This window comes from Hyla sarda, chromosome 9 (genome assembly GCF_029499605.1).
Source record: "Hyla sarda isolate aHylSar1 chromosome 9, aHylSar1.hap1, whole genome shotgun sequence".
NCBI lineage: Eukaryota > Metazoa > Chordata > Amphibia > Anura > Hylidae > Hyla > Hyla sarda.
In genome coordinates, this window is record NC_079197.1 from 56,019,233 (window position 1) to 56,045,792 (window position 26,560).

At 42.3% G+C, this 26,560-nt stretch overlaps 1 protein-coding gene across 2 annotated transcripts in view; it reads left to right on the forward strand.

Moving 5' to 3' along the window:
- The first annotated feature begins 343 nt into the window (after positions 1-343).
- DLG3 (discs large MAGUK scaffold protein 3) overlaps positions 344-26,560 on the forward strand; it is a 390,374-nt gene continuing 364,157 nt past the window's right edge. For both annotated transcript variants that reach the window (XM_056540771.1, XM_056540772.1), the window contains exons 1-4: positions 344-374; positions 513-644; positions 2,440-2,531; positions 18,295-18,432. In XM_056540771.1, coding sequence (XP_056396746.1) covers positions 359-374; positions 513-644; positions 2,440-2,531; positions 18,295-18,432 — 378 coding nt within the window. In that variant the 5' untranslated portion in view covers positions 344-358. The remainder of the gene's footprint in view (positions 375-512; positions 645-2,439; positions 2,532-18,294; positions 18,433-26,560) is intronic.

A 26,560-nucleotide genomic window follows, 5' to 3' on the forward strand; every position in this document is an offset into this window, starting at 1 on the left:
GCTTTTATTTAAAACAAAAAAGTATAAAAATAGTTTTGAGAATTACGTAATAAGTATAAAAATAGTTTTGAGAATTACCTAATAATTTAAGCATTATAGTTACACATGTATACACTGGTTATTGACCATAACTGGCTGGGTCTTCAATGTGTGTGTGTTCAGGGCAGTCACTGCCTAATAATTGCAGATCGCTGTGTTTGCACTTGCACTTTGTCCTACTTTCTTTAAACAAACTTTCCACAAGCAGATCTGCAGCAGATTGGGAAGCAACTCTGGTGCTGACTGGAAGAAAGGATACACTTCATTCCAAACATTTGGCAAGTTATCATAGGCTAAAGTTGTCAAGAACAACACCCACATGTCTCCTAAAAGAGGTAAGATACTTTTTCAGTGTTCTTTACCCTATTTATGTGCTAATCCTGCCTGTAAAACACATACATTCTTCCTCTTATCTGTACTACGTAAGAACCACTATAATACTGTATGTTGTTTTGAACACATGTGATCCGCAGATACTGAAAGGGCTCTGCACCTGCTCTGTTCTTACCAAGCCAAACTCTCTGCTTCAGGGCAGCAGATGGTAAGAGATTCCCTCCATGAGTTGACCTGCATGTTGAGAAGCGACCTCTTTCAGGCTCTTCTAGGTATGAGAAAGTTTTACCATATTTTATTTCTTAAACAATGATCCATGAGAATAATAACAAATGATGTGCCCACAGCATATCCATTAGGGGAAATCATATATAAAGCATCCTGTAGTCATTGGGATTGCGGACAGGAAGATCTGTCATGTCTCCATGACCTTTACTTTAAGTATCTTATCTCTGATACTGAATAAACCATACATATTTGTGAATTATATCAGCAGCTGTTTAGCAGTTGCTCTTTGTACATTAAGCAGGTTGGCAGCACTTTAAATAGGCATGATCTGCAAGGGTTAAGCATGGTTATTTAGTGGTGTGAGTTTGTATAACAGGTCGATCAGGGTTAATGTCCTGTAAATCAGATGCTTGAGATCTTATGGTTGAAGAATTCAGAGTTATTTTCCCAGGAAGGGGGAGTCAAAGGGACTAGAAGTACAAGGGAGGCATAACAGTCCAAATACTTTGTGATATTGTTAGACAATTTGGTAGGACAGCAGCATTAGTTAACATAAAAAGTCTAACCCCGCCATGTTCAGACAGTGTGAGTTTTCCTACAGATGCTACGTTGATCTCTAACTTTTAGTTCTGGTGGTTAATATTTCACAAAACAGCAAGGTACACATTTATTATGATTTCTAACATCACCCAAATTGTGTGCTTGGCTCATCCTCCAAAATAATATTTAAGTCCCTAAACCTTCTAAAACAATTTTATTATTACAATGATTATTATTACTGTTATTTATTTAAATACTTTTTAAATACTTTTTGTATTGCTATACAACCTGTACAAAATAGAGGTAAAAGCATATTACAACCGTCAACTGTACAACCAGCTTCAAATTTATCAGTAACAATATAGAATTAGAGTTAAAGTGTACCTTTCATCAACAAAAACGTTTTATATAATGTAGATATTACAATTATATGTATATTTGTAATATACATTGGTTAAAAAATATGTATATTTTTGTCCCTGCAGCTATTGCCTGTGTGTCTTTATGAGGAGTCCAAATACAGGAAGTTAGGGTGGACAAGCAGGGCTCTGTGCACTGAGGATAAGCAGGGCTCTGTACACTGAGGACAAGCATTGCTCTGTGTACTGAGGCTCTGTGACTTGCTACGGGCTCACACATTGGGATGATTGACAAGCCAGGAGCCTACACAGATCCCTACTTGTCCTACCCTCACTTCTTCCTGTATTTGGACTTCTCATAGAGATGCACAGGCAATAGCTGCAGGGACAGCACTTTTTCACCCAAAAATATACACATTCGCTAACCAATGTATATTACAAATATACATATAATGGTATTATCTACATCATATAAAAAGTTTTAGGTCCACATGGGTGGATTAAGAGCATGTTTCAGCTGCAGGTGCTCAGCACCCATTTTAGCGCCCAATTTTCTGCAGTGGAAAATCCGCAGCAGATTACTTTGACCTCTGCAGAAACACGCTCATAACCCGCCCAACGGTACATTCACAGGTACCTAGTCCACTGTGGCTTGCCCGCAGCTGAAATTTCCCATATTTTTCGCTGCAGAATTATCAAAGCAGATTATATTGCTACCCATTGACCCATATAATGAGTAGCAATATAATCCACTTCCAAAGCAGAATTCCAAAGCAGGAAAATCTGCAAGCAGAATTTCATCTACGGGCAATCCGCAGCAGATTAGTTATGTGTAAACATACCCTAAGAAAGATGACTGCTTTTTCAGCTTTACTATCCCAAATGTACAAATGATGTATGTTGTTGCACTACTTGTCAGTGACATTTATAATTTTTTTAGACATACAGGAGTGTTATGAATTAATGCTGAAGTCTCCAAACAGCGATGTGACTGAGTGTCTAAACCTAGACCCACCCAATATGGACCCACAGGTAATAAGGCTTAGTAACTATGGCATAGCATTGAACAGTGTGCTATGCAATCAGAAGATTGGATGTAATAGTCCCCTATGGGGACTAACAAATGTTGTAAAAATAGTTTTAAAAAAAAGAAGTTTATAAATGTGATTTAACCCCTTAAGGACCCAGCCAACTTTTAGTGTAGGACCCGGACATTTTTTGCACATCTGACCACTGTCACTTTAAGCATTAATAACTCTGGGATGCTTTTACCTTTCATTCTGATTCCGAGAAAGTTTCTTTGTGACATATTCTACTTTATGTTAGTGGTAAATTTTCGTCGATACTTGCATCATTTCTTGGTGAAAAATTCCAAAATCTGATGAAAAAATTTAAAATTTTGCATCTTTTTAACTTTACAGCTCTCTGCTTGTAAAGAAAATAGACATACCAAATAAATTATATATTGATTCACATATAAAATATTGTATACCAAACAAAAAAAGAGTTCAAAAACCATTTACTATAAAATATAATAAAGTTTATTTATATCAACTAAAAATAATACATGTGGACTAAAAAAGTATCCGCGATAACACTCTGGGACTGCGAGGGAGACATTAATGCAATCATTTTTTAACTACACATCATGGTCACGTGGGCTGTCGGCTAGTTATCATATATACCTGGTCCTAGAAAGCAATTCCTAAATACAAATGAAAATCCCATGCAGAGTCACAATGTGCCGGAAGGATGTACTGAAGACACATCTAAAACTTCTTGTGCATCCACATTCTAGCTGCCATAAGGATGTTAATATAAAGTGCAGTTGTGCTTACCCATTTTCTCTCAAGCCTCCATACCCCAAACGCCGTTTCGTTTTCCCACTTTCTCAAGGGGCCGCCGTCTCATATAAAATATGTCTACTTTATGTTGGCATCATAAAGTTGACATGCTTTTACTTTTGGAAGACATCAGAGGGCTTCAAAGTTGAGCAGCAATTTACATATTTTTCTCAAAATTTTCAAAATCAGAATTTTTCAGGGACCAGTTCAGTTTTGAAGTGGATTTGAAGGGCCTTCATATTAGAAATATCCCACAAATGACCCCATTATAAAAACTGCACCCCTCAACGTATTCAAAATGACAATCAGTAAGTGTGTAAACCCTTTAGGTGTTTCACAGGAATAGCAGCAAAGTGAAGGAGAAAATTCAAAATCTTGATTTTTTACACTTGCATGTTCTTGTAGACCGAGTTTTTATATTTTTGCAAGGGGAAATAGGAGAAAAAATCCCACAAAATTTGTAACCCAGTTTCTCTCGAGTAAGGAAATACCTCATATGTGTATGTCAAGGATTTTGGAGAGTGAATTTTGATTAAATGGTTTTTGGGGGGCATGTCACATTTAGGAAGCCCCTATGGTGCCAGAACAGCAGAATAAAAACCACATAGCATACCATTTTGGAAACTACACCCCTCAAGGCACGTAACAAGGGGTCCAGTGAGCCTTAAGACCCCACAGGTGTTTGACAACTTTTCGTTAAATTCGGATGTGTAAATAAAAAAAAAATTTTTTCACTAAAGTGCATTTTCTTTCTCCCAAATTTACCATTTTTACAGAAGGTAATGGGAGACAGTGCCCCCAAAAATTTGTAACCCCATCTCTTCTGAGTATGGAAATACCACATGTTAGGACGTAAAATGCTCTGCGGGCGAACTACAATGCTAAGAAAGAGGGGTCACATTGGCTTTTGGAAAGCAAATTTTGCTGAAATGGTTTCTGGTGGGCATGTTGCATTTAGGAAGCCCCTATGGTGCCAGCACAGCACAAAACAACCCACATGGTATACTATTTTGGAAACTACACCCCTCAAGGAACGTAACAAGGGGTACATTGAGCCTTAACACCTCACAGGTGTTTTACGACTTTTTGTTAAAGTTGGATGTGTAAATGAAAAAAAAAATGTTTCACTAAAATGCAGTTTTCCCCCCAAATTTTACATTTTTACAAGGGGTAATAGGAGAAAATGACCCCCACAATTTGTAACCCAATTTCTTCTGAGTATGGAAATACCCCATGTGTGGACGTCAAGTGCTCTGCTGGCGCACTACAATGCTCAGAAGAGGAGGAGCGCCATTGAGCTTTTGGAGAGTGAATTTGTTTGGAATGGAAGTCAGGGGCCATGTGCATTTACAAAGCCCCCCGGGGTGCCAGAACAGTGGATCCCCCACATGTGACCCCATTTTGGAAACTACACCCCTCACAGAATTTAATAAGGGGTGCAGTGAGTATTTACACCCCACTGGCGTTTGACAGATCTTTGGAACAGTGGGCTGTGCAAATGAAAAATAAAATTTTTCATTTTCACGGACGACTGTTCATAACATCTGTCAGACACTTGTGGGGCATAAATGCTCACTGCTCTGCTTATTACATTACTTGAGGGGTGTAGTTTCCAAAATGGGGTCACATGTGGGGGGGGGTCCATTGTTCTGTCACTATGGGGGCTTTGTAAACACACGTGGCCTTCAATTCCGGACACATTTTCTCTTCAAAAGCCCAATGTCGCTCCTTCTTTTCTGAGCATTGTAGTTCGCCCGCAGAGCATTTTTCATCTACATATGGGTATGTTCTTACTCATTTTGGGTTACACATTTTGGGGAGCTTTTTCTCCTATTTTCCCTTGTGAAAATGAAAAGAATTGGGTAACACCAGCATTTTAGTGAAATTTTTTTTTTCATTTTCCCATCCAACTTAATGAAAATTTGTCAAACACCTGTGGGGTGTTAAGGCTCACTATACCCCTTGTTACATTCCCTGAGGGGTGTTGTTCTCCAAAATGGGGTCACATGTGGGTATTTATTTTTTTGAGTTTATGTCAGAACCGCTGTAAAATCAGCCACCCCTGTGCAAATCACCAATTTAGGCCTCAAATGTACATGGTGCGCTCTCACTTCTGAGTCTTGTTGTGCGCCCGCAGAGCATTTTACGCCCCACATATGGGGTATTTCCGTACTCAGGAGAAATTGCGTTACAAATTTTGGGGGGGCTTTTTCTCCTTTTACCCCTTATGAAAAGGAAAAGTTGGGGGCTACACCAGCCTGTTAATGTAAAAAAATTAAAATGTTGCACTAACATGCTGATGTTGCCCCATACTTTTTATTTTCATAAGCGTTAAAAGGAAAAAAAGACCCCAAATTTTTTTTCCTTTTAACGCTTATGAAAATAAAAAGTATGGGGCAACATCAGCATGTTAGTGCAACATTTTAATTTTTTTACATTAACAGGCTGGTGTAGCCCCCAACTTTTCCTTTTCATAAGGGGTAAAAGGAGAAAAAGCCCCCCAAAATTTGTAGTGCAATTTCTCCTGAGTACGGAAATACCCCATATGTGGCCCTAAACTATTTCCTTGAAATACGACAGGGCTCCGAAGTGAGAGCGCCATGCGCATTTGAGGACTAAATTAGGGATTGCATAGGGGTGGACACAGGGGTATTCTATGCCAGTGATTCCCAAACAGGGTGCCTCCAGCTGTTGCTAAACTCCCAGCATGCCTGGACAGTCAGTGGCTGTCCGGAAATGCTGGGAGTTGTTTTGCAACAGCTGGAGGCTCCGTTTTGGAAACACTGCCAATTTTCATTTTTATTGGGTGGACAGTGTAAGGGGGTGCATATGTATTGTATATGTAGTGTTTTACCCTTTATTATGTGTTAGTGTAGTGTAGTGTTTTTAGTGTACATTCGCACTGGCGGAGGTTTACAGTGAGTTTCCCGCTAGGAGTTTGCGCTGCGGCTAAAAATTTGCCGCATCTCAAACTACAAGCAGGAAACTTACCGTAAACTCGACCGTGTGAATGTACCCTGCAAATCTCCAGCTGTTTCAAAACTACAGTGTTGGCCATTTAAATGGATACACCTTAATACAATGGGAATGGTTGGGGATAATAACTTCCTGATTGTGGCACATTAGTATATGTGAGGGGGGAAACTTTTCAAGATGGGTGGTGACCATGGAGGCCATTTTGAATCCAACTTTTGTTTTTTCAATAGGTAGAGGGTCATGTGACACATCAAACTTATTGGGAATTTCACAAGAAAAACAATGATGTGCTTGATTTTAACATAACTTTATTCTTTCATGAGTTATTTCCAAGTTTCTGACCACTTATAAAATGTGTTCAATGTGCTGCCCATTGTGTTGGATTGTCAATGCAACCCTCTTCTCCCACTCTTCACACACTGATAGCAACACCGCAGGAAAAATGCTAGCAGAGGCTTCCAGTATCCGTAGTTTCAGGTGCTGCAGAATGGGCAAAACAAAAATTGCAACAGGATCCTCAGTTTACGCAGAAGATTTTGTTCAGTGATGAGGCAAACTTTTATGTGAATGGTGAAGTTAACAAACAAAACCACCACTATTGGTTTGACACTAACCCACATTGGATAGATCCCTCCAAGACTGTTGGAACACAAAAATTGATGGTATGGTGTGTTATATGTGGTACAAAGATAGTGAGGCCATTCTTCATCAATGGAAACCTCAAGGCCACTGGATATGCAAAATTGCTACATGATGATGTGTTTCCCTCTTTATGCACTGAAGCTGGCACGTTCCCTGAGTTTTTCCAGCAAGATGGTGCACCACCACATAATGGGTGTCAGGTCCGAGCATTCCTATATGAACAGTTTCCTGGAAAGTGGATTGGTCGTCGTGGGCCAGTTGAATGGCCCCCAAGGTCTCCCGATCTGACCCCCTTAGACTTTTATCTTTGGGGTCATCTGAAGGCAATTGTCTATGCTGTGAAGATACGAGATGTGCAGCACCTGAAACTATGGATACTGGAAGCCTGTGCTAGCATTTCTCCTGCGGTGTTGCTATCAGTCTGTGAAGAGTGGGAAAAGAGGGTTGCATTGACAATCCAACACAATGGGCAGCACATTGAACACATTTTATAAATGGTCAGAAACTTGTAAATAAAACATGAAAGAATAAAGTTAAGTTAAAACCAAGCACATCATTGTTTTTCTTGTGAAATTCCCAATAAGTTTGATGTGTCACATGACCCTCTTCCTATTGAAAAAACAAAAGTTGGATTCAAAATGGCCAACTTCAAAATGGCCGCCATGGTCACCACCCATCTTGAAAAGTTTCCCCCCTCACATATACTAATGTGCCACAAACAGGAAGTTAATAACACCAACCATTCCCATTTTATTAAGGTGTATCCATATAAATGGCCCACCCTGTACAATTCCCAGCATGTACTGACAGGCCGTGCATGCTGGGAGTTGTACTTTTGCAACAGCTGGAGGCACAATGGTTGGAAAACCTTCAGTTAGCTTCTGTTACCTAACTCAGTATTTTCCAACCAGTGTGCCTCCAGCTGTTGCAAAACTACAACTCCCAGCATGCACTGATCGTCGAAGGGCATGCTGGGAGATGTAGTTATGCAACAGATGGAGGTACGCAACTAAAAGTCCCAGCGTGCCAAGACAGCTGTTTGCTGTTTGGACATGCTGGGATTTGCAGTTTTGCAAGCTCTGGAGGGCAACAGTTTAGAGACCACTGTATAGTGGTCTCAAACTGTAGCCCTCCAGATGCTGCTAGGCAACTCACCGGCTTCCGTAGGATCCAGGTAGTCAGCCGCACGTCATCACTACCCGCCGATCACCGTAGCCGATCGCCGCCCGCAGCCTCCACCGATGGGTAAGTGGATTTCGGCGCCGGTCCTTCTCGGTTTCCCTGTTTTCCCCCCGATCTGCTAATGGCCATTGCTTCTATACGACCAATAGCAGGGATAGGAGGGGTGGCACCCCTGCCACCTCACTCCTATCCCTTCAGGGGGATCGTGGATGTCTTGTACAACCCCGATCCCCCTTATTTTCTGGGTCACCATAGACCCGTATGACCCGGAATTGCCAAATCGCCGGTGTGAATTCACCGGCGATTTGCAGCGATCGTCAACATGGGGGGGTCTGATGACCCCCCTGGGCATTTGCGCGGGGGACCAGGGACCGAAATTCCCATGGACGTACATGTACGTCATGGGTCCTTAACTACCAGGGTCCCATGACGTACTGGTACGACATTTGTCCTGAACAGGTTAACCCCTTAAGGACCAGGCCCATTTTGGCCTTAAGGAACAGAGCACTTTGCACATCTGACCACTGTCACTTTAAGCATTAATAACTCTGGGATGCTTTTACCTTTCATTCTGATTCCGAGATTGTTTTTTCGTGACATATTCTACTTTATGTTAGAGGTAAAAATTTTGTCGATACTTGCATCATTTCTTGGTGAAAAATTTGAAAATTTTATGAAAAAATTAACTTTGAAGCTCCCTGCTTATAAGGAAAATGGACATTCCAAATAAATTATATATTGATTCACAAATACAATATGTCGAATTTATGTTGGCATCATAAAGTTTAGATGTTTTTACTTTTGGAAAACATCAGAGGGCTTCAAAGTTCAGCAGCAATTTTCAATTTTTTCACAAAATTTTAAAAATCTGAGTTTTTCTGGGACCAGTTCAGTTTTGGAGTGGATTTGAAGGGCCTTCATGTTAGAAATACCACAAAAATGACCCCATTATAAAAACTGCACCCCTCAAAGTATTCAAAATGATATTCAGTAAGTGTGTTAACCCTTTAGGTGTTTCACAGGAATAGCAGCAAGGTAAAGGAGAAAATTCAAAATCTTCATTTTTTTACACTTGCATGTTCTTGTAAACCCAGTTTTTGAATTTTTACAAGTGGTAAAAGGAGAGAAATCTTCCTAAAATTTGTAACCCAGTTTCTCTCGAGTAAGGAAATACCTCATATGTGTATGTCAAGAGTTCAGCAGACGCAGTAGAGGGCTCAGAAGGGAAGGAGCGACAGTGGGATTTTGGAGAGTGAGTTTTTCTGAAATGGTTTTTGGGGGGCATGTCACATTTAGGAAGCCCCTATCGTGCCAGAACAGCAGAAAACCCCTCACATGGCAACCATTTTGGAAACTACACCCCTCAAGGCACGTAACAAGGGGTCCAGTGAGCCTTAACACCCCACAGGTATTTGACGACTTTTTGTTAAAGTTGGATGTGAAATTTTTTTTTCCACTAAAATGCTGGTTTTCCCCCAAATTTTACATTTTTACAAGGGGTAATAGTATAAAATGCCCCCCAAAATTTGTAACCCAATCTCTTCTAAGTATGGAAGTACCCCATGTGTGGACATCAAGTGCTCTGCTGGCGCACTACAATGCTCAGAAGAGAAGGAGTCACATTTGGCTTTTAGAAAGCAAATTTTGTTGAAATGGTTTTTGGGGGGCATGTCCCATTTAGGAAGTCCCTATGGTTCCAGGACAGCAAAAAAAAACAAAAAAAAAAACACATGGCATACTATTTTGGAAACTACACCCCTCAAGGAACGTAACAATGGGTACAGTGAACCGTAACACCCCACAGGTGTTTGACGACTTTTCGTTAAAGTTGGATGTGTAAATAATTTTTTTTTCACTAAAATGCTGGTTTTTCTCCCAAATTTTACATTTTTACAAGGAATAATAGGAGAAAATGCCCCCCAAAATTTGTAACCCCATCTCTTCTGAGTATGGAAGTATCCCATGTGTGGACGTCAAGTGCTCTGCTGGCGCACTACAATGCTCAGAAGAGAAGGAGTCACATTTGGCTTTTAGAAAGTACATTTTGCTGAAATGGTTTTTGGGGGGCAAGTCCCATTTAGGAAGCCCCTTATGGTGCCAGGACAGCAACCCCCCCCCACATGGCATACTATTTTGGAAACTACACCCCTCAAGGAATGTAACAAGGGGTACAGTGAACCTTAACACCCCACAGGTGTTTGACAACTTTTCGTTAAATGGGCACTGTCACCAACTTTATTTTTTGATATGTTGTAGTACTTATGTACTACAACATATCTCTAATATACTTTTATTATTTTTTTTTCATTAAAAAGGTTTCATTTACATTTAAAAACCAGCTACTGAAAAAGGACTGATTTTGGAGTGGCAATCAGTCCTTTTTCAGTTTGGCTGCACTCGCTCCCTGCCTGTCAATCAGACAGGCGGGAGCAAGCGCATTGGCTCCCCGGCCACTGGCTGGGAGGCCACTCCTCCCGCACATTGCCGCCGCCTCGTTGCCGCCACTGCCCCTGCACGCCGCTGTCCCTGTAATGAGGGAATGGGGTATGCGGGGCGGGGGGGGGGGGGGGAGGAGGGAATGGGCTAGTGCCATAGGGGGGGGGGGGGAACGGGCTAGCAAAAAAAGAAATAGGATGGTGGGAGCTACCCTTTAAAGTTGGATGTGTAAATGATTTTTTTTTCCACTAAAATGCTGGTTTTGCCCCAAATTTTATATTTTACAAGGGTTAATGGGAGAAAATGACCTCCCAAATTTGTAACCCCCATTTCTTCTGAGTATGGAAGTACTCCATGTGTGGACGTCAAGTGCTCTGCTGGCGCATTACAATGCTCAGAAGAGAAGAAGTCACATTTGGCTTTTAGAAAGCAAATTTTGCTGAAATGGTTTTTGGGAACATGTCCCATTTAGGAAGCCAGGACAGAAAAAAAAAAAAACATTGCATTTGGAAACTACACCCCTCAAGGAACGTAACAAGGGGTACAGTGAACCTTAACCCCCCACAGGTGTTTGACGACTTTTCGTTAAAGTTGGATGTGTAAATGTTTTTTTTTTCCACAAAAATGCTGGTTTTGCCCCAAATTTTACATTTTTACAAGGGGTAATAGGAGAAAATGCCCCCCGAAATTTGTAACCCCATCTCTTCTGAGTATGGAAGTACCCCATGTGTGGACGTCAAGTGCACTGTGGGCGCACTACAATGCTCAGAAGAGAAGGAGTCACATTTGCAAATTTTGCTGAAATGGGGGGGGGGGGCATGTCACATTTAGGAAGCCCCGATGGTGCCATAACAGCAAAAAAAAAAAAACACATGACCTACTATTTTGAAAACTACACCCCTCAAAGAATGTAACAAGGGGTACAGTGAGCCTTAACACCTCACAGGTGTCTGATACATGTTCATTATAATGGGATGTGAAAAGTAAAAATTTGATTTTTTTACACTAAAATGCTGGGGTTACCCCAAATTAAATTTGTAGATACATTTCTTTGGAGTAAGGACATACCTCATGGCTGGATGATAGGAGCTCGACGGGTGCACACTGTACTCTTAAGAGCAGGAGATCAGTCAGGGTCTCGAGCTTTTGCATTGCTGCCTATGGAGCAGCAACAGGGGTAAAAAACTGGGGTAAAAAACTGGGATACACTAAGTAACTAAAATGGGGTACAGTGGGACGTAAAAAAATAAAACAGGTTATGTTCCCAGAATGATGACCCAGAGCATAGCCAAAACTAAAGAATATGCCCAACCCCAAACCCTATGCTGTGAACCATCATTCTGGGAATGTGACGTGTGTGGCCATCCCTAACCTGTTGCCTCAAATGCGCACCCCGCTCAGGTGGAGAGAGAGCGCTGCACATTTAAGGCAACATAAAAAGTCCCCGATGATAGTGACCCCCAGAGGTCAGGTTGTTTTTTTTAGAAAATAGTTTTTGGGGCAACTTAGAGGTTTTATGGGGTTAAAATTTGCAATGTACTCTGGACTTGGTACATTGGGGTCAAATTATGGAAAATTAAAATGAAAAATGTAGAACTCCATGGAAGTGTGATACTTCCTGAAGCAATCCTTAATGCAGAGGCCCGGATGATCGGGGCAAGTGTCACAGTGAGTGGTGGTGTCCTTCCGAATCCCCCTTTTGTAACACACTCTGCATCTTTTCTGAGTTCGTCCCTTCTTTCCAGTGTGGGGGACCTCACCTGGAAAGTGTTGGCCTGGGACGATCCTGGCACCTATAACTCCAGTTCCTTGGGAAGTCCGGCCTGCTCTTTCCCGGTCAGCAAAGATCAGGACCTTTAGGACTTCTTCTTGGAATTGAAGGTATGTCCCTGTGTTGCCAGGGTACTGGGACAGTACAAAAGCGTTGTACATGGCAACCTGTACCAAGTAGACCACAACTTTTTTGTACCATACCCGTGTTTTCCACATGGCGTTGTATGGCTTGAGGACTTGATCAGAAAGATCAACTCCCCCCATATACCGATTGTAGTCCAGAATACAATCGGGCTTGAGGACGGGTGTTGTGGTACCTCGCACAGGGACGAATGAGCTGCCGTTACCATGAATTGTGGTCAGCATAAGGACATCCCTCTTATCCTTATACCTGACCAGCAACAGGTTTTCATGGGTTAGGGCACGGGACTCACCCTTGGGCATAGGTGTCTGCAGAAAATTTAGAGGGAGGCCTCTCTGGCTTTTCCGCACAGTCCCACAAGCGGACGTGGATCTGGCAGCAAGGGATGTGAAGAGAGGGATGCTGGTATAAAAGTTTTCCACGTAAAGGTGGTAACCCTTATCCAGCAATGGGTACACAAGGTCCCAAATCATTTTACTGCTAACACCCAGAGTGGTGGAACAATCTGGGGGTTCAATACGGGAATCTCGTTCCTCATACACTCTAAACTTGAGAGTATACCCGGAGGTACTCTCACAAAGTTTATAGAGCTTCACACCATACCACGCCTGTTTCGAAAGAATATACTGGCGGAAGATGAGTCTCCCCTTAAATCTGATAAGAGATTCATCAACCGAGAGCTCCCTGAGGAATACGTAGGCCTCCAAAAATTTTGCCCCAAAGTGATCGATGACCGGCCTCACCTTGTAAAGCTGGTCATAGGTGGGATCACTTAGGGGTGGACATGCCGCATTATCTGCATAATGCAGCCATTTCCGAATGGCCTTGAACCGCCTCCGTGCAATGGCCATACTGTAAAGCAGGGTCTGGTAGACCAGGCCCATATGCAGCACAAGGCCCCAAAATGTCCTCATTTCTGCTGCATCAATGGCGTACCATTCATTGGGCCTGGCCAAAACGGAATCCGGGTGGTGGGCAATGAACTGCCTGGCGTACAGGTTCGTCTGCTCCACCATCAGATTGACAAAACTGTCACTGAAAATTTCAGTGAATCCAGAATTGTCAATCTGGATTCCGGGAGTCACCAACAAACTCCGGAATCCGTGGCTGATAAGCCTCTGGGGGTCTCCAGACAGGTTCACCGGAAGGGGGCTCCGGTACACTTGTATGGGGTCGCACTCCTAGTACGAGCGGCATCACCACTCGTACTAGTGCCGGCCACTGGGCCACTACCATGGGGGGTGCGTGGCCTCGCCTGGCGGCGTCTCCGCCGCCGTACAGGTGACTCATCATCACTACTAGATGATGAGGAGGACGATGAAGAACACAGGAATGTAGGATCTTCATCGTCCTCACTGACAGATTTGGAGTCGGAGGCAAGAAAAGCATATGCCTCTGCTACTGAAAATGCCCGGCGAGCCATCGTCTTTCTTTCTACGGTGGCAGGGGGGGTGGCGGGGGAGGGGTGTGTGTGTGTGTGGGGGGGGGGGGGGGAGTATGTACTGTGTGTGTGCTTGGTGTATACTATATATAACGGTGTGTGATTAGAAATCACACACCATTTTATGGGCAAAAATAAAAAGCTGCGGCCCCCCCCAAAAATGGGGGCAAATCGCAGTGCCCTGAACCCCTAATAGGGCCCGGGTCACACTGTAAAAACTGTGGTGGGACCTATTAGGGGGTCGGGGGGGGGGGAGGAATTTTTACTTTTTACCCTACCTTTCCCTAGGCTGGATTCTTTCCCTGTTCTATCAGGGCATCTTATCTCCTGAGGGGGCTCCGATCTCGGCAGAGGGGGGGTCTCCAGCTTCCTCCAGCAGCTCTGACCGCTGCCTGAACTCAACAAGTGGCGGGAGCTCCAGGAGGATGCCGTTAACTCCTCCCCTGCTGGCTGCTATTGGCTGGACGATCGTCCAGCCAATAGCAGCGATCCTGGGGGGGGGGATGAAATCGCCACCTCCCCATAGATACAGGAGGTGATTGGGGGTGTATCCTACACCCCCGATCACCTTGTATCTCAGGGTTAGCGGATCACCCGAATAGCGGCAGATCATTGGTGTGAATTCACCAACGATCTGCCGCGATCGCCGACATGGGGGGGTCTGATGAACCCCCTCGGCATTTGCACACGGGGTGCCTGCTGATCGATATCCCAAGTCCCATCAAAACAAAAATGGTACCAATAAAAACTACAGAACATGGTACCATAAAAACTGAGCCCTCAAACTGCCTGATATGGGGAAAAATAAAGAAGTTATAGGGGTCAGAATTGGACAATTTTAAACATACTAATTTTGGTGCATGTACTGGTGCATGTTTTTACCGAAAAGTGCACTTTGTAGAATTGGAAGCCCCCAAAAAATACAAAATGGAATGTTTTTCTTTTCAATTATGCCCCACAAATATTTTTTTCTGGTTTCACCATAGACATTGTGGTGAAATGATTGATGTCATTACAAAGTAAAATTGGTGGCGGAATAAAAAGCCCTAATATGGGTCTGTAGATGGAAAATTGAAAGCGTTATGATTTTTAGAAGGTAAGGAGGAAAAAATGAAAGTGCAAAAATGAAAAATGTCCCGGTCCTTAAGGGGTTAAAGGCGTAGTCTAGTGGTGAAAAACATATCCCCTATCTTAAGGATAGGGGATAAGTTTCAGATCGTGGGGGGTCTGACCACTGGGGCCCCCGCAATCTCCTGTACAGGGCCCCGGCTCGCTGGACAGATAGCAGGTGTCGACCACCGCACGAAGCGGCGGCTGACATGCCATCTCAATACAGCGCTATTCAGAGCCGGAGATTGCCGAATGAATAAGGGGGTCCACCCCTAAAACTTTGTGCCATGACTGGTGAACATACTGAAAATGCTGCTGTTTTCCATTGTTTATAATCTAAGATGAAAGTCCTGAGAGACTAACCATTATGCACTATGGATTAAGAAAATAAAGTCAGAAGAATTTTCCATTTTCAAGATACGTGAGTTATGTCTTTTAAAGTCACTCACTTCACGAAAAGTGTATAGTTGGCGTGCTTCTAGCATTAGATTGCCCTACACGTGTACTCTTTTTATGTGTCCATAGGGAACTATTTATTGCAATCACTTGATTGCTAATACTGTTCAGTGCTATGCATAGGGCATAGCACTGATCAGTAATTTTGGTGATCTTCTGCTCTGGTCTGCTGAAAGGCAGATCAGTGCAGAAGACACTGGGAAGGCAGCGGAGGTAGGTGAGGGAACCTCCGTCCGCCATGTTAGCTAGTCTGATCCAGGCTGTGCCGTGGGCAATCAGATCAGCCGAAACTGTAGCCACACTGCCGCAGATGCCGTGATCTTTATTGATCATGACATCTGAGGAGTTAAAGGGGTTATCCAGAAAAAACTTTTTATTTTATATCAACTGTCTCCAGAAAGTCAAACAGATTTGTGAATTACTTCTATTGGAATTTTTTAATCCTTTCAGTACTTATGAGCTGCTGAACTTGAGTTTTTCCTTTTTGTCTAAGTGCTCTCTGATGACACCTGTCTCGGGAACTGTCCAGAGTAGAAGCAAATCCGCATAGCAAACCTCTTCTACTCTGTGCAGTTCCCAAGACAAGCAGAGATGTCAGCAGAGAACACTGTTGCCAGACAGAAAATAACAACTCAGCTTCAACAGCTGATAATTATTTGAAGGATTAAGATTTTTTAATAGAAGTAATTTACAAATCTGTTTAACTTTCTGGAGCCAGTTGCTATAAAAAAAAAGTTTTTCCCCTTTAATGGCGGACGTCCCTGGCTGCTATCAGCAGCCAGGACCTGCTGTGCATGACCCGAGCATTGCTCCGATGCTCATGGTCATGTATAAGAGGTAAATGTACGTCCTGGTGCGCGAAGTACAGTACCTCAGCACCAGGACGTACATTTACGTCCGTGGTCATTAAGGGGTTATTAGTAGCCCAAACTAATTATATATATATTTATATATATATATATATATATATATATATATATATATATATATATATTTAGGGGGTTCCACCAAATTTCTAAAAGGATATTAATGTAACTATATAATCATTTCTCAACTTTCTAACGGATACCTGAAGGTTTTTTTTGTCAGCTGTTCATAATTTTCTTCACCCTGACTGAAGTAAAACAGACCCAAGGCTTCACTGTGGGTATGATGTTCTTTGGGTTATGTGCAGTGTTGTTTCTGCGCCAAACATTATAGTTACAATATAAGGGCGTCTTTGAAGGAAAAATAGTATCTTAGATAGTGTCGAGTGCTGATTTGGAACAGTTTATGGCAGTCTGCTAGTACTACGGCACAAGCAATTTGAGATAACAATAAATCTAGTTGAAAAGAAAATCGTTATGACAAACTACTCATCTGCAATAGTTATGCCCCACAGGTTTGCACAGGCTGCTCCCAGCCTAATGATGTCTTTTAAATGTGGTCCCAAAGTAGAGATCGTAGCTGTGTACGGGTGAAGCGAAGACCATAGCTATGAGAAGACAATGGTGGGAAGCACTGTTTCTTTTGTACAGCGTGCAGGTGCCGGCTCCCTTGGCTCCTTTGTGGCACGGACCAGCATCCGGCTCAGGATGATGGTAGTTGAGTAGCACAAGTAGCTCTGGCAAGCCTGATCAGAGAGCTATCCTCGTGTAGCAGTTAGGCGCGTAAACACACCATGGTCCTAAATTGCGGGGACTGCAGCGCTTGAGAGGAGCTGATCATATGAATTAGCAGAAACAGTAGGGTGGCAATGGCAATGGTTAGTAGATTGCGTGGGTATCGATACCCATGATAAGATCAATTTTTCCTTCAAAGATGCCCTCATATTGTAACTATACCAGTTTTAAAGGGGGTACTCCTGTGGAAAACTTTTATTTTTAAATCAACTAGTGCCAGAAAGTTAAACAGATTTGTAAATCACTTCTATTAAAAAATCTTAATACTTCCAGTGCTTTTTAGGGGCTGTTTACTAAAGAGAAATCCAAAAAAGAAATGCATTTCCTCTGATGTTATGACCACAGTGCTCTCTGCTGATCTCTGCTGTCCATTTTAGGAACTGTCCAGAGCAGCATATGTTTGCTATAGGGATTTTCTCCTTCTCCGGACAGTATCGATACCCAGCCCCTAAAAAGTACTGGAAGGATTAAGATTTTTTAATAGAAGGGATTTACAAATCTGTTTAGCTTTCTGGCACCAGTTGATTTAAAACAAAAAGTTTTACACGGGAGTACCCCTTTAAAAACATATATACATCCTATGTTACAAATACCAGAATAGTAACAAAATTAACATTTGGATTTAAGTTCAGTAACGCGGCAGATTACATTCGCTAAACAGCATATACATCGCATTTTATTATATGTTTTATTGTGATATTAACCATCTGAATCTGTAGCAAGGGCCCTGCTCGGATTCTAGTCTTATATGCTTATTTAAAGATCTATTCAATTATTTCTAATAAAATATATGTTTATTGACAGAGAACCAGCTACATCCTCATTTATTCTTCTAAAAGGAAAAAAAATGTTTAACATTTTTTAAAGACATTTTTTAAACCGTGTATTCAGAACAATTTAATTCCTGTCTACACCTAGAAGGCTGATTCCACTTATTTTTGAGCACTTTTACATAAAATGCATGGGCAAATTGGAATGAAATGGTACAAAGTATTGGCTTATGATTTTAACGTGATACCAATTATTGGGTATTTTAAACCTATGTTTGTATGCATATTGAGTACTCCATATATTATATATTGCATATATATTATTCTACATTAATGTTATTTATTTATATTATTTCTTTAAGACTGTTTGGAAATCGGATATTGGAGAAAACATGAGATCTAACCTGGAGCCTCAGTGTGTTCGTATATTTGGGACAATTACAGAACAAAAGGAGACTGTACAGATGGTACTATGCCCTTTACACACCATTCTTCCCAAGGTTAGATTATGTAGATATCAGTAAATACCACATTTTTACTAGCAGTGTTGCCAGTAGGCAGTTTTTTTTGCATCACCTTTTGGCCATCTGTAGACAGCGGGATGAACTGCAATGTGCAATCTCAGATGGAAGGCTTCAAAATATCCCGCAGGAAATTTATACAGGAGGATATGTTGCTTACTACAAGAAGGTTGCTCTGGGGAGACCCTTCTGATCTAGAACAGTCCAAATATGAACTATACTATTACTATATATTGACAATCTATATATGAACAGTTACATCATCAGACCTTAGCTGAGAAACCAGTCTTTCATGGGAGATTCCTTAAAAGGGTACTTCGGCGAAAAACATCTTATCCCCTATCCGAAGGAACCCCCGCAATCTCCGGCGCAGTACCCGGGTCATTCGTGCAGGGAGTGAACTCCGCTACTTGCTAGATGACAGGTGACTACAGCCACCACACCTCCTCCCATAGACATGAATGGAGGGGGCGGGGGCGTGACATCACGAACATGGAAGCGCCAAGCTTCTGTGTTCTGGACGTCGACCTCTTCCGGTTTAGAGATCGTGGGGGTCCCCAGTGGCGGGACCCCCGCGATCAGACATCTTATCCCTTATCCTTCGCTGGAGTACCCCTGCACAGGGCCGGATTAATGTAGGGGCGGATGGAGCTGCCGCTCCAGGCCCTTACATTAAAATAGGCCCAGTGGCCTGCACAGGCGGCCCGCATAGGCCGCCCAGACCGGTGACCCGCCTCCCGTTCTGCCGCCAACACCTAACGCTAACAGAGATTTTAGAGACTTTTCAGTGGTTTTGCAAATTTTTTGCGCCTTTTCACAAAAAGGTGCAGTTCATAAAACCCTTCCATATTATGTGTATTGCCAAAATCAGTGGATTACAACTCAAGCGCAAAAAAGGCACAATTCAAAGGATATGGTGTTTGGCAGTATTATAATAATTATTGTTTTCATATAGAGGATCAGAATCCGCTGACATAGTTAGGAGCCGTCTGGGTATCAAGTTCTGCTGAGTGAACATTTAGCTGAAACAAGTCCTGGCGGTATGTACCATCTGAATTAGATAAGAAAAGACTATAGAGAAGACGTCACCTGTAGTCACTTATTTCATTGTGTATTCTCCTCACTATAGAGATGATGTCACCTGCAGTCACTGATATCATTGTGTATTCTCTTCACTATAGAGAAGACGTCACCTGTAATCACTTATTTCATTGTGTATTCTCCTCACTATGTCCTATCAGAGCTGGAGTCACTTGTAAGTTCTGCAGTAATGATGGGTGCAACAACAATTCCTAGCATAGCCTTACCCCATACTTAAGGTCATACTGGGAGCTGTAGTTTTAAATGGTAAAAACTTTTTTAGCACTTTCCCATTCTGTGGCAATTGGTATATTTGATTATTATACTGGAAATAATTTTCTGCAACATGCTACAGCGCGGGCATCACAACATGCTGAAAAAAATCAGGGCCTATATCCCCTTTTTGTTATGCTTTTGCAAATATTCATCCAGTTGCTTTTTAAACGTCTTTGCAGACTCTAATAAGATCATATCTGCAGGCAGAGGATTCCACATCCTTATTGTTCTTAGTGTAAAAAACCCTTTCCTTTGCCTTAGACAAAATCTCCTTTCTTCCAGTATAAAAGTTGCTGAGTTGCCCATAGCAACCAATCAGATCACTTCTTTCATTTTTGAAAAGGCCTCTGGAAAATGAAAGAAGCGATCTGATTGGTTGCTATGGTTAACTCAGCAATTTTTCCTCTGGACACTAACATATATTCAGCTATCCTGGTAATTTAATGTGCATAAAACATGTGACAGATGCGCTTTATTTGTGTTAAGAAAAATTACTTTGTGTTGCATTTTCATTTTATATATTATGATAAAAAGGCCCATCAAAATCTTCAGCACCAGGCCCATGATGCTCTTAATCCGGCCCTGCCCCTGCAAGAGAGTTGGTAATGCCTACAGCCACTCAACACATATATTTGTTGGCTGTCTGCAGTACCACAACTTTGCAAGAAGCTCAGGAGAAGAAGAAGAAAGAGGTCCCTGCTTTTCTGACTCCGGAAGCTCCAGTGATAGTATTTACGAGTTGACATTGAGGTATTTCTTAAATGGATGCTTGTAATGGATTCAATGTTTTCTACAAGAGCAACTGCTCAGTATTAAGAAAGGCATGATGTGCCTTTGAAAACTAAATACAATAGGCATCTAAATGAGGAAAATCACAACAATTATGCTTGGTGCCAGATCAATGCATTTAGGATATAGACACATGTAAGTGACACACGGTATGCATGGTTTTCAAAGTGATAAGTAGCGACAAACCGATTGTGCAGGTAAACTATTTTTATCTGTAAAATAATGTGGCTATTAACAATCAACGATAATGGTTGCACCATTGTAGGTAAAATTGCTAATAACCCTTAGAGTTGTGCACACACCAGCTTGGTTTTAGTCTGCTCGCATTCACTATTTATTAAGAGTGGAGTGTAGGTTTCTTTGTGGGTTTAAATTCCCTACAATTTTTTTCCACAGTATTTACTAAGCTTTCCCTATATTTTGCACTTTTCCCTACATTTTTTTTACACATGCTCTGATCTGTAGGGTTTTTCGCAGCTCAAATCCACCACATTTTTTTGTGGAAACCTGAGTAAATATGTTGGGTTTTTGTGAAAATGTCGGGAACATGCCTCTTTTCTGTGACCACGCTCCCTTTCTCCAACAGAACGCCTCTTTTTCGGGTTTTCTCAGTAAAATGGAGAGTTGGTCGTTTTTTTTTTTTTACTTCTGGCGCAGACAGAATTCTGGCTCAATGAGACAGAATTCTGGCACAAATTTTGGCGCAGACGGACAAAACATCGGGTTTACAATAGTAAATCAGGGCTTATATGTGTTAATAAACCTTTCTAGTTGGAATGAGGGAGCTGAGCTTGGCGAACCCAGTCTCGGTCAGAACTTTAGGGTGATAGCAACTCACTGAACTTTCGAACATTGTCAGACTTGGCTTTTCGAAGTACCCCTTTAAAATAAATATGTATAAATGCGTTGTGCACGTGGAATACACATTTTAGGTCAAGTTACTTGTATTTTTTGGGGTTTAATAGAACATATTGCATAAGCAACTAAGGTCAGTGTTGTATATGTTATGTGTATATTCTGAGTTTAATTGAACATACAGTATTTCTAACCCTTAGTTAGGTGTATTTTCTGGTTTTAAGTGGGCACTGTCAGATCTAAAAACATTTAAATATTGTTACTAGTGAAAATGAAAGACCTTTAGTAATAAGGTTGTTTAATTTTTTTTGGAATTTTTATTAAAACAACATCTCCTGACAATTCCACCACTAGGGGTCCCCCATACCTGCTGGGACACTAACAAGTCCTGTAGTAGCATCAGCCTTGTCCATGAGTCATGAACAAGAGATGACTCATGGACAAGGCTGCATGAGCAGTCACGTTAATCACCTCCCACCATCACAATGGAGGGACACGACCCCTTCCCCTGAGAGGATTTTTAACACTGTGAGCTAATGAAAATAGGTATTTTTCTAATAAATCTAGGTGTTAAAGGCATAACGATTAGATGTACATGGTCAGGATTAGGTACTGAGTAACTTTTTTTTTTTTGTGGGATGTGACAGGTACAGTGGGGCAAAAAAGCATTTAGTCAGCCACCAATTGTGCAAGTTCTCCCACTTAAAAAGATGGGAGAGGCCTGTAATTTTCATCATAGGTATACCTCAACTATGAGAGACATCATGAGAAAAAAAATATAAAATCTGTGTCTGAAAAATTGTCAGATTTTTAAAGAATTTATTAGCAAATTATGGTGGAAAATAAACATTTGGTCACCTACAAACAAGCAAGATTTCTGTCTCTCACAGACCTGTAACTTCTTTAAGAGTCTCCTCTGTCCTCCACTCATTACCTGTATTAATGGCACCTGTTTGAACTTGTTATCAGTATAAAAGACACCTGTCCACAACCTCAAACAGTCACACTCCAAACTCCACTATGGCCAAGACCAAAGAGCTGTCGAAGGACACCAGAAACAAAATTATAGACCTACACCAGGCTGGGAAGACTGAATTTGCAATAGGCAAGCAGCTTGGTGTGAAGAAATCGCAACTGAGGGAGCAATTATTAGAAAATGGAAGACATACAAGACCACTGATAATCTCCCTCAATCTGGAGCTCCATGATCCAGCACAAATGCCAGAACCACATGGGGGGGCTGACCTAGTGAATGACCTACAGAGAGCTGGGACCAAAATAACAAAGGCTACCATCAGTAACACACTACACCACCAGGGACTCAAATCATGCAGTGCCCGACGTGTCCCCCTGCTTAAGCCAGTACTTTTTGGTAAAAACTCAACTCGTCGTGTTTGGAGAAGAAAGAATGCTGAGTTGCACCCAAAGAACACCATACCTACTGTGAATCATGGAGGTGGAAACATCATGCTTTGGGGCTGTTTTTCTGCCAAGGGACCACGACAATTGATCCGTGTAAAGGAAAGAATGAATGGGGCCATGTATCGTGAGATTTTGAGTGAAAACCTCCTTCCATCACCAAGGGCATTGAAGATGAAAAGTGGCCATGTCTTTCAGCATGACAATGATTCCAAACACACCGCCGGGGCAACAAAGGAGTGGCTTTGTAGCATTTCAAGTTCCTGGAGTGGCCTAGCCAGTCTCCAGATCTCAACCTCATAGAAAACATTTGGAGGAAGTAGAAAGTCCGTGTTGCCCAGCAACAGCTCCAAAACATCACTGCTCTAGAAGAGATCTGCATGGAGGAATGGGCCAAAATACCAGCGTGTGAAAACCTTGTGAAGACTTACAGAAAAGGTATGACCTCTGTCATTGCCAACAAAGGGTATATAACAAAGTATTGAGATTAACTTTTGTTATTGACCAAATACTTATTTCCCACCATAATTTACAAATAAATTCTTTAAAAATCAGACAATGTGATTTTATGGATTTTTTTTTCACATTATATCTCTCATAGATTAGGTATACCTATGATGAAAATTACAGGCCTCTCTCATCTTTTTAAGTGGGAGAACTTGCACAATTGGTGGCTGATTAAATACTTTTTTGCCGTACCTGAGGTAGGACCAGAATACCTGTCAAACCTAACAAACATAGGCCTGCTGATCTAAAAAGCTCAGGTGACAGTGACGCTGCTGCATCTGTAGGCTAGAGGAAAAAACTTTCCAGAGGGGGATACAGTCAAGCGTTCTGATATTTTACCATGGAAATTATTTTCTACCTTAACAGAGTTGCTACTACAACTCCCAAGAGCCCACCACTTCCTGCTGTACGCTGGCTGCAAATAACACCAGTCCACCATTACCCTTGCTACTGCAAGCCAGGCCTACACATACACAACCCATAATTATTTTGGCTTTTCATACAAAATCAATTTCTTGACTATTTTGGGAAACCATTCTTGTTGCAACTTAGCTATTTGTTACCATAGGTTACCGCATGTTGCTGTAACTTGTTTTTCAAAGTATTTATTTAACATAACATAACAACAACACTCCAGGTGGCACAGAAAGAGCGCCCAAAATGTGACAAGAAAATGCTCCATTTCAGTCATAGGACAACCAGAATAATGACATACATTTCAGAAGCAAAGTCACCGAGCACAGCAATAGAACAATGTAATAATAGGGCCAATTGCATGACCCCTCGAGTACAACAGCCCAAAACACACAAGACATACACTCACACACACATCCACCCAAACACAAGGGAAACTCTCTCCTCCAATCTATACGAGAACCATATTAAACGGCCAACCTAGACCGGAGTATTCAACCTCTCTGGAGGGTCTGTTGACGCCTCCAACAGTAACGAGGGCATCTAAACCTTATCAAATTTTTTTAGGGCACTTGCAACTTATGTACAAGGTATGATATAACGGAACATATTTATTAATCTTGTTAAAAGAAGGAATAGTGGTGTCTTTCCAAGCCATAATAACCTTGCAAGCACAAAGCAGAAGAAACTGCAAGAAAAGTCTCATCTGGGAGCCCGACTCCAGACCATAAATTATCCCCAACACACAGACCTCAGGGGACAAAACAAAAAGGGAACTCCAAATGATCAGCCAAAAATTGCACCACTGCCCTCCAGAAGGGAGCAACACATGTACAACTCCACACAGCATGCATAAATGTCCACACAGCATGCATAAACGTCCCCCTATAGCTTTCACAACGAAAGCAGACATCCGAAGAAGAAACACCAATATGCTCAAGTTTAACAGGAGTATAGTAAAGGCGTAAAAGAAAGAGAGATTGGATAAGCATATCTCTGGCACTAAAAACCTTGGCATAATACGTTAGAGCAACCTCCTTCCACTGCATCTCTGAAAGATTGAGCACATCTTCCACCCACTTCATATAGGCCAAGGCAAATGGGTACGGACCCACCGATTGAAGTAGGGCATATGCCTGTGTAAGTGGTTTAGAGAGGTCTGTAGCAGCCAGGAGCAACTCCACCTCAGTAAAAAGCCGGAGCAACATCCAGGGAGCCAAACTGCACAAGAATTGCATGTCGCAACTGGAGCATCCCGAGGGACCTTAAAATGGTGCTGCATATCAGCAAAGGAAGGGAACGTATAACTCTCCCCAAACAAGTGCATAGCAAACTTGACTCCATGGGTGCTCCAAAATCTGGCCACCTCCAACCCCCACAGGTGAACCAAATGTGGATTCCCCTTCAGTGGTGCTCTGGGAGAAACTGACGGTTGTGGAAAGCGCCTCGAAAACACCGACCAAACCGCTGCCACCATTTTCATAGGAGACAACAGGGAAGAGGAAGGAGTGTTCCTATACAATGCACCAGCCAGAGCCGTAAAAACATTGGAGAGATCCAGGTCGATCCACCAGGCGGCATACACCAACTGAGAAGATAGGAAATAGTTATGCATGTTCGGAGCCGCTAAGCCTCCCCTCTGTTTTGGCGCCTGGAGCAGCGCCTGACTAAGTCTCTGAGGTTTGTCCTGCCAATAGAAGGATCTCAGAATGCCATTCAGTTTAGGGAAAAACCTTTTTGGAGGGATAGCTGGTAAAAGATGAAAAAGATATACCTTAGAAATTTGGGTAGATAGATCTTAAAAATATTAACTTTTCCTGCTAAAGATAAGGGTAAGGAGGACCATGATTGCAGCCGGTCTGCAGTGCTAACCAGGGGAGGCTCCAGATTCAATGACAAGAACTCCACTCCCAGATACCTAAATCGAGACACTACCAGGAAGGCGCCAAGAGAGAGTAGGCGACAGTGAGATCCCCTATGAGTATAGATGACATTGCTTATCGCAGGCAGAAGGTCCGCCGAGGCAAAGGCAACATCTATCCGAGAAAAAGATCTATGTATAGAGGAGTAAAAGGAGAACACAGAAGCACTTGGGTATTTCCACGCCCAAACATCAGTGAGAATCAACACCAGGCACCAGGAATCAAGGACGGAGGAGCCAGGATCTACGGCACTGGTGTGATTAAGCAGAGGGTCTGAAACTACACTGAAGTCTTTTATAAAAAGAGCAGTGTCAGTAGGGAAAGAGGGAAACTTTGCATTAATAACATTCCAAACCTCCACATTCAACGGGGTCGGAGGAGGAGCCGTGTCCACCCATTGCAGGGCCTCAGCAGGAGAGGTAAAGAATTTTGTGGAAGTCCCATCCACCACTCGCAGCCGGGCTGGGAACAACATAGCATATTTGTATCCCTTGGTGCGCAGTCTCAGGCGTACTTTATTGAACCGGGTGCGCTGTTTCTGTATCTCAACAGAAAAGGCCACTCTGCTCCTGTTGCACTGCACCACATGCACAGTCCTCAGAATAGCATCACAATCCTTAAAATGCAGCAGCTTAGCCAGGAACAGTAGCACCAGGAGGAGGGGGACGCGCCGACACTCTGCCCTCTCCACTGTGAAATAAGGGTAAAAGGTGTACACAGACAAGATTTCCTTCAGCCAGGTTTCCAAGGAAGGCCACTCAACTCTCTCAGGAAGCCCCCCCCCAAATGGATATAATTGCACCTAAGGAGGTTCTCAAGGTCATCCGCCCTCTCTCGTGACTTAG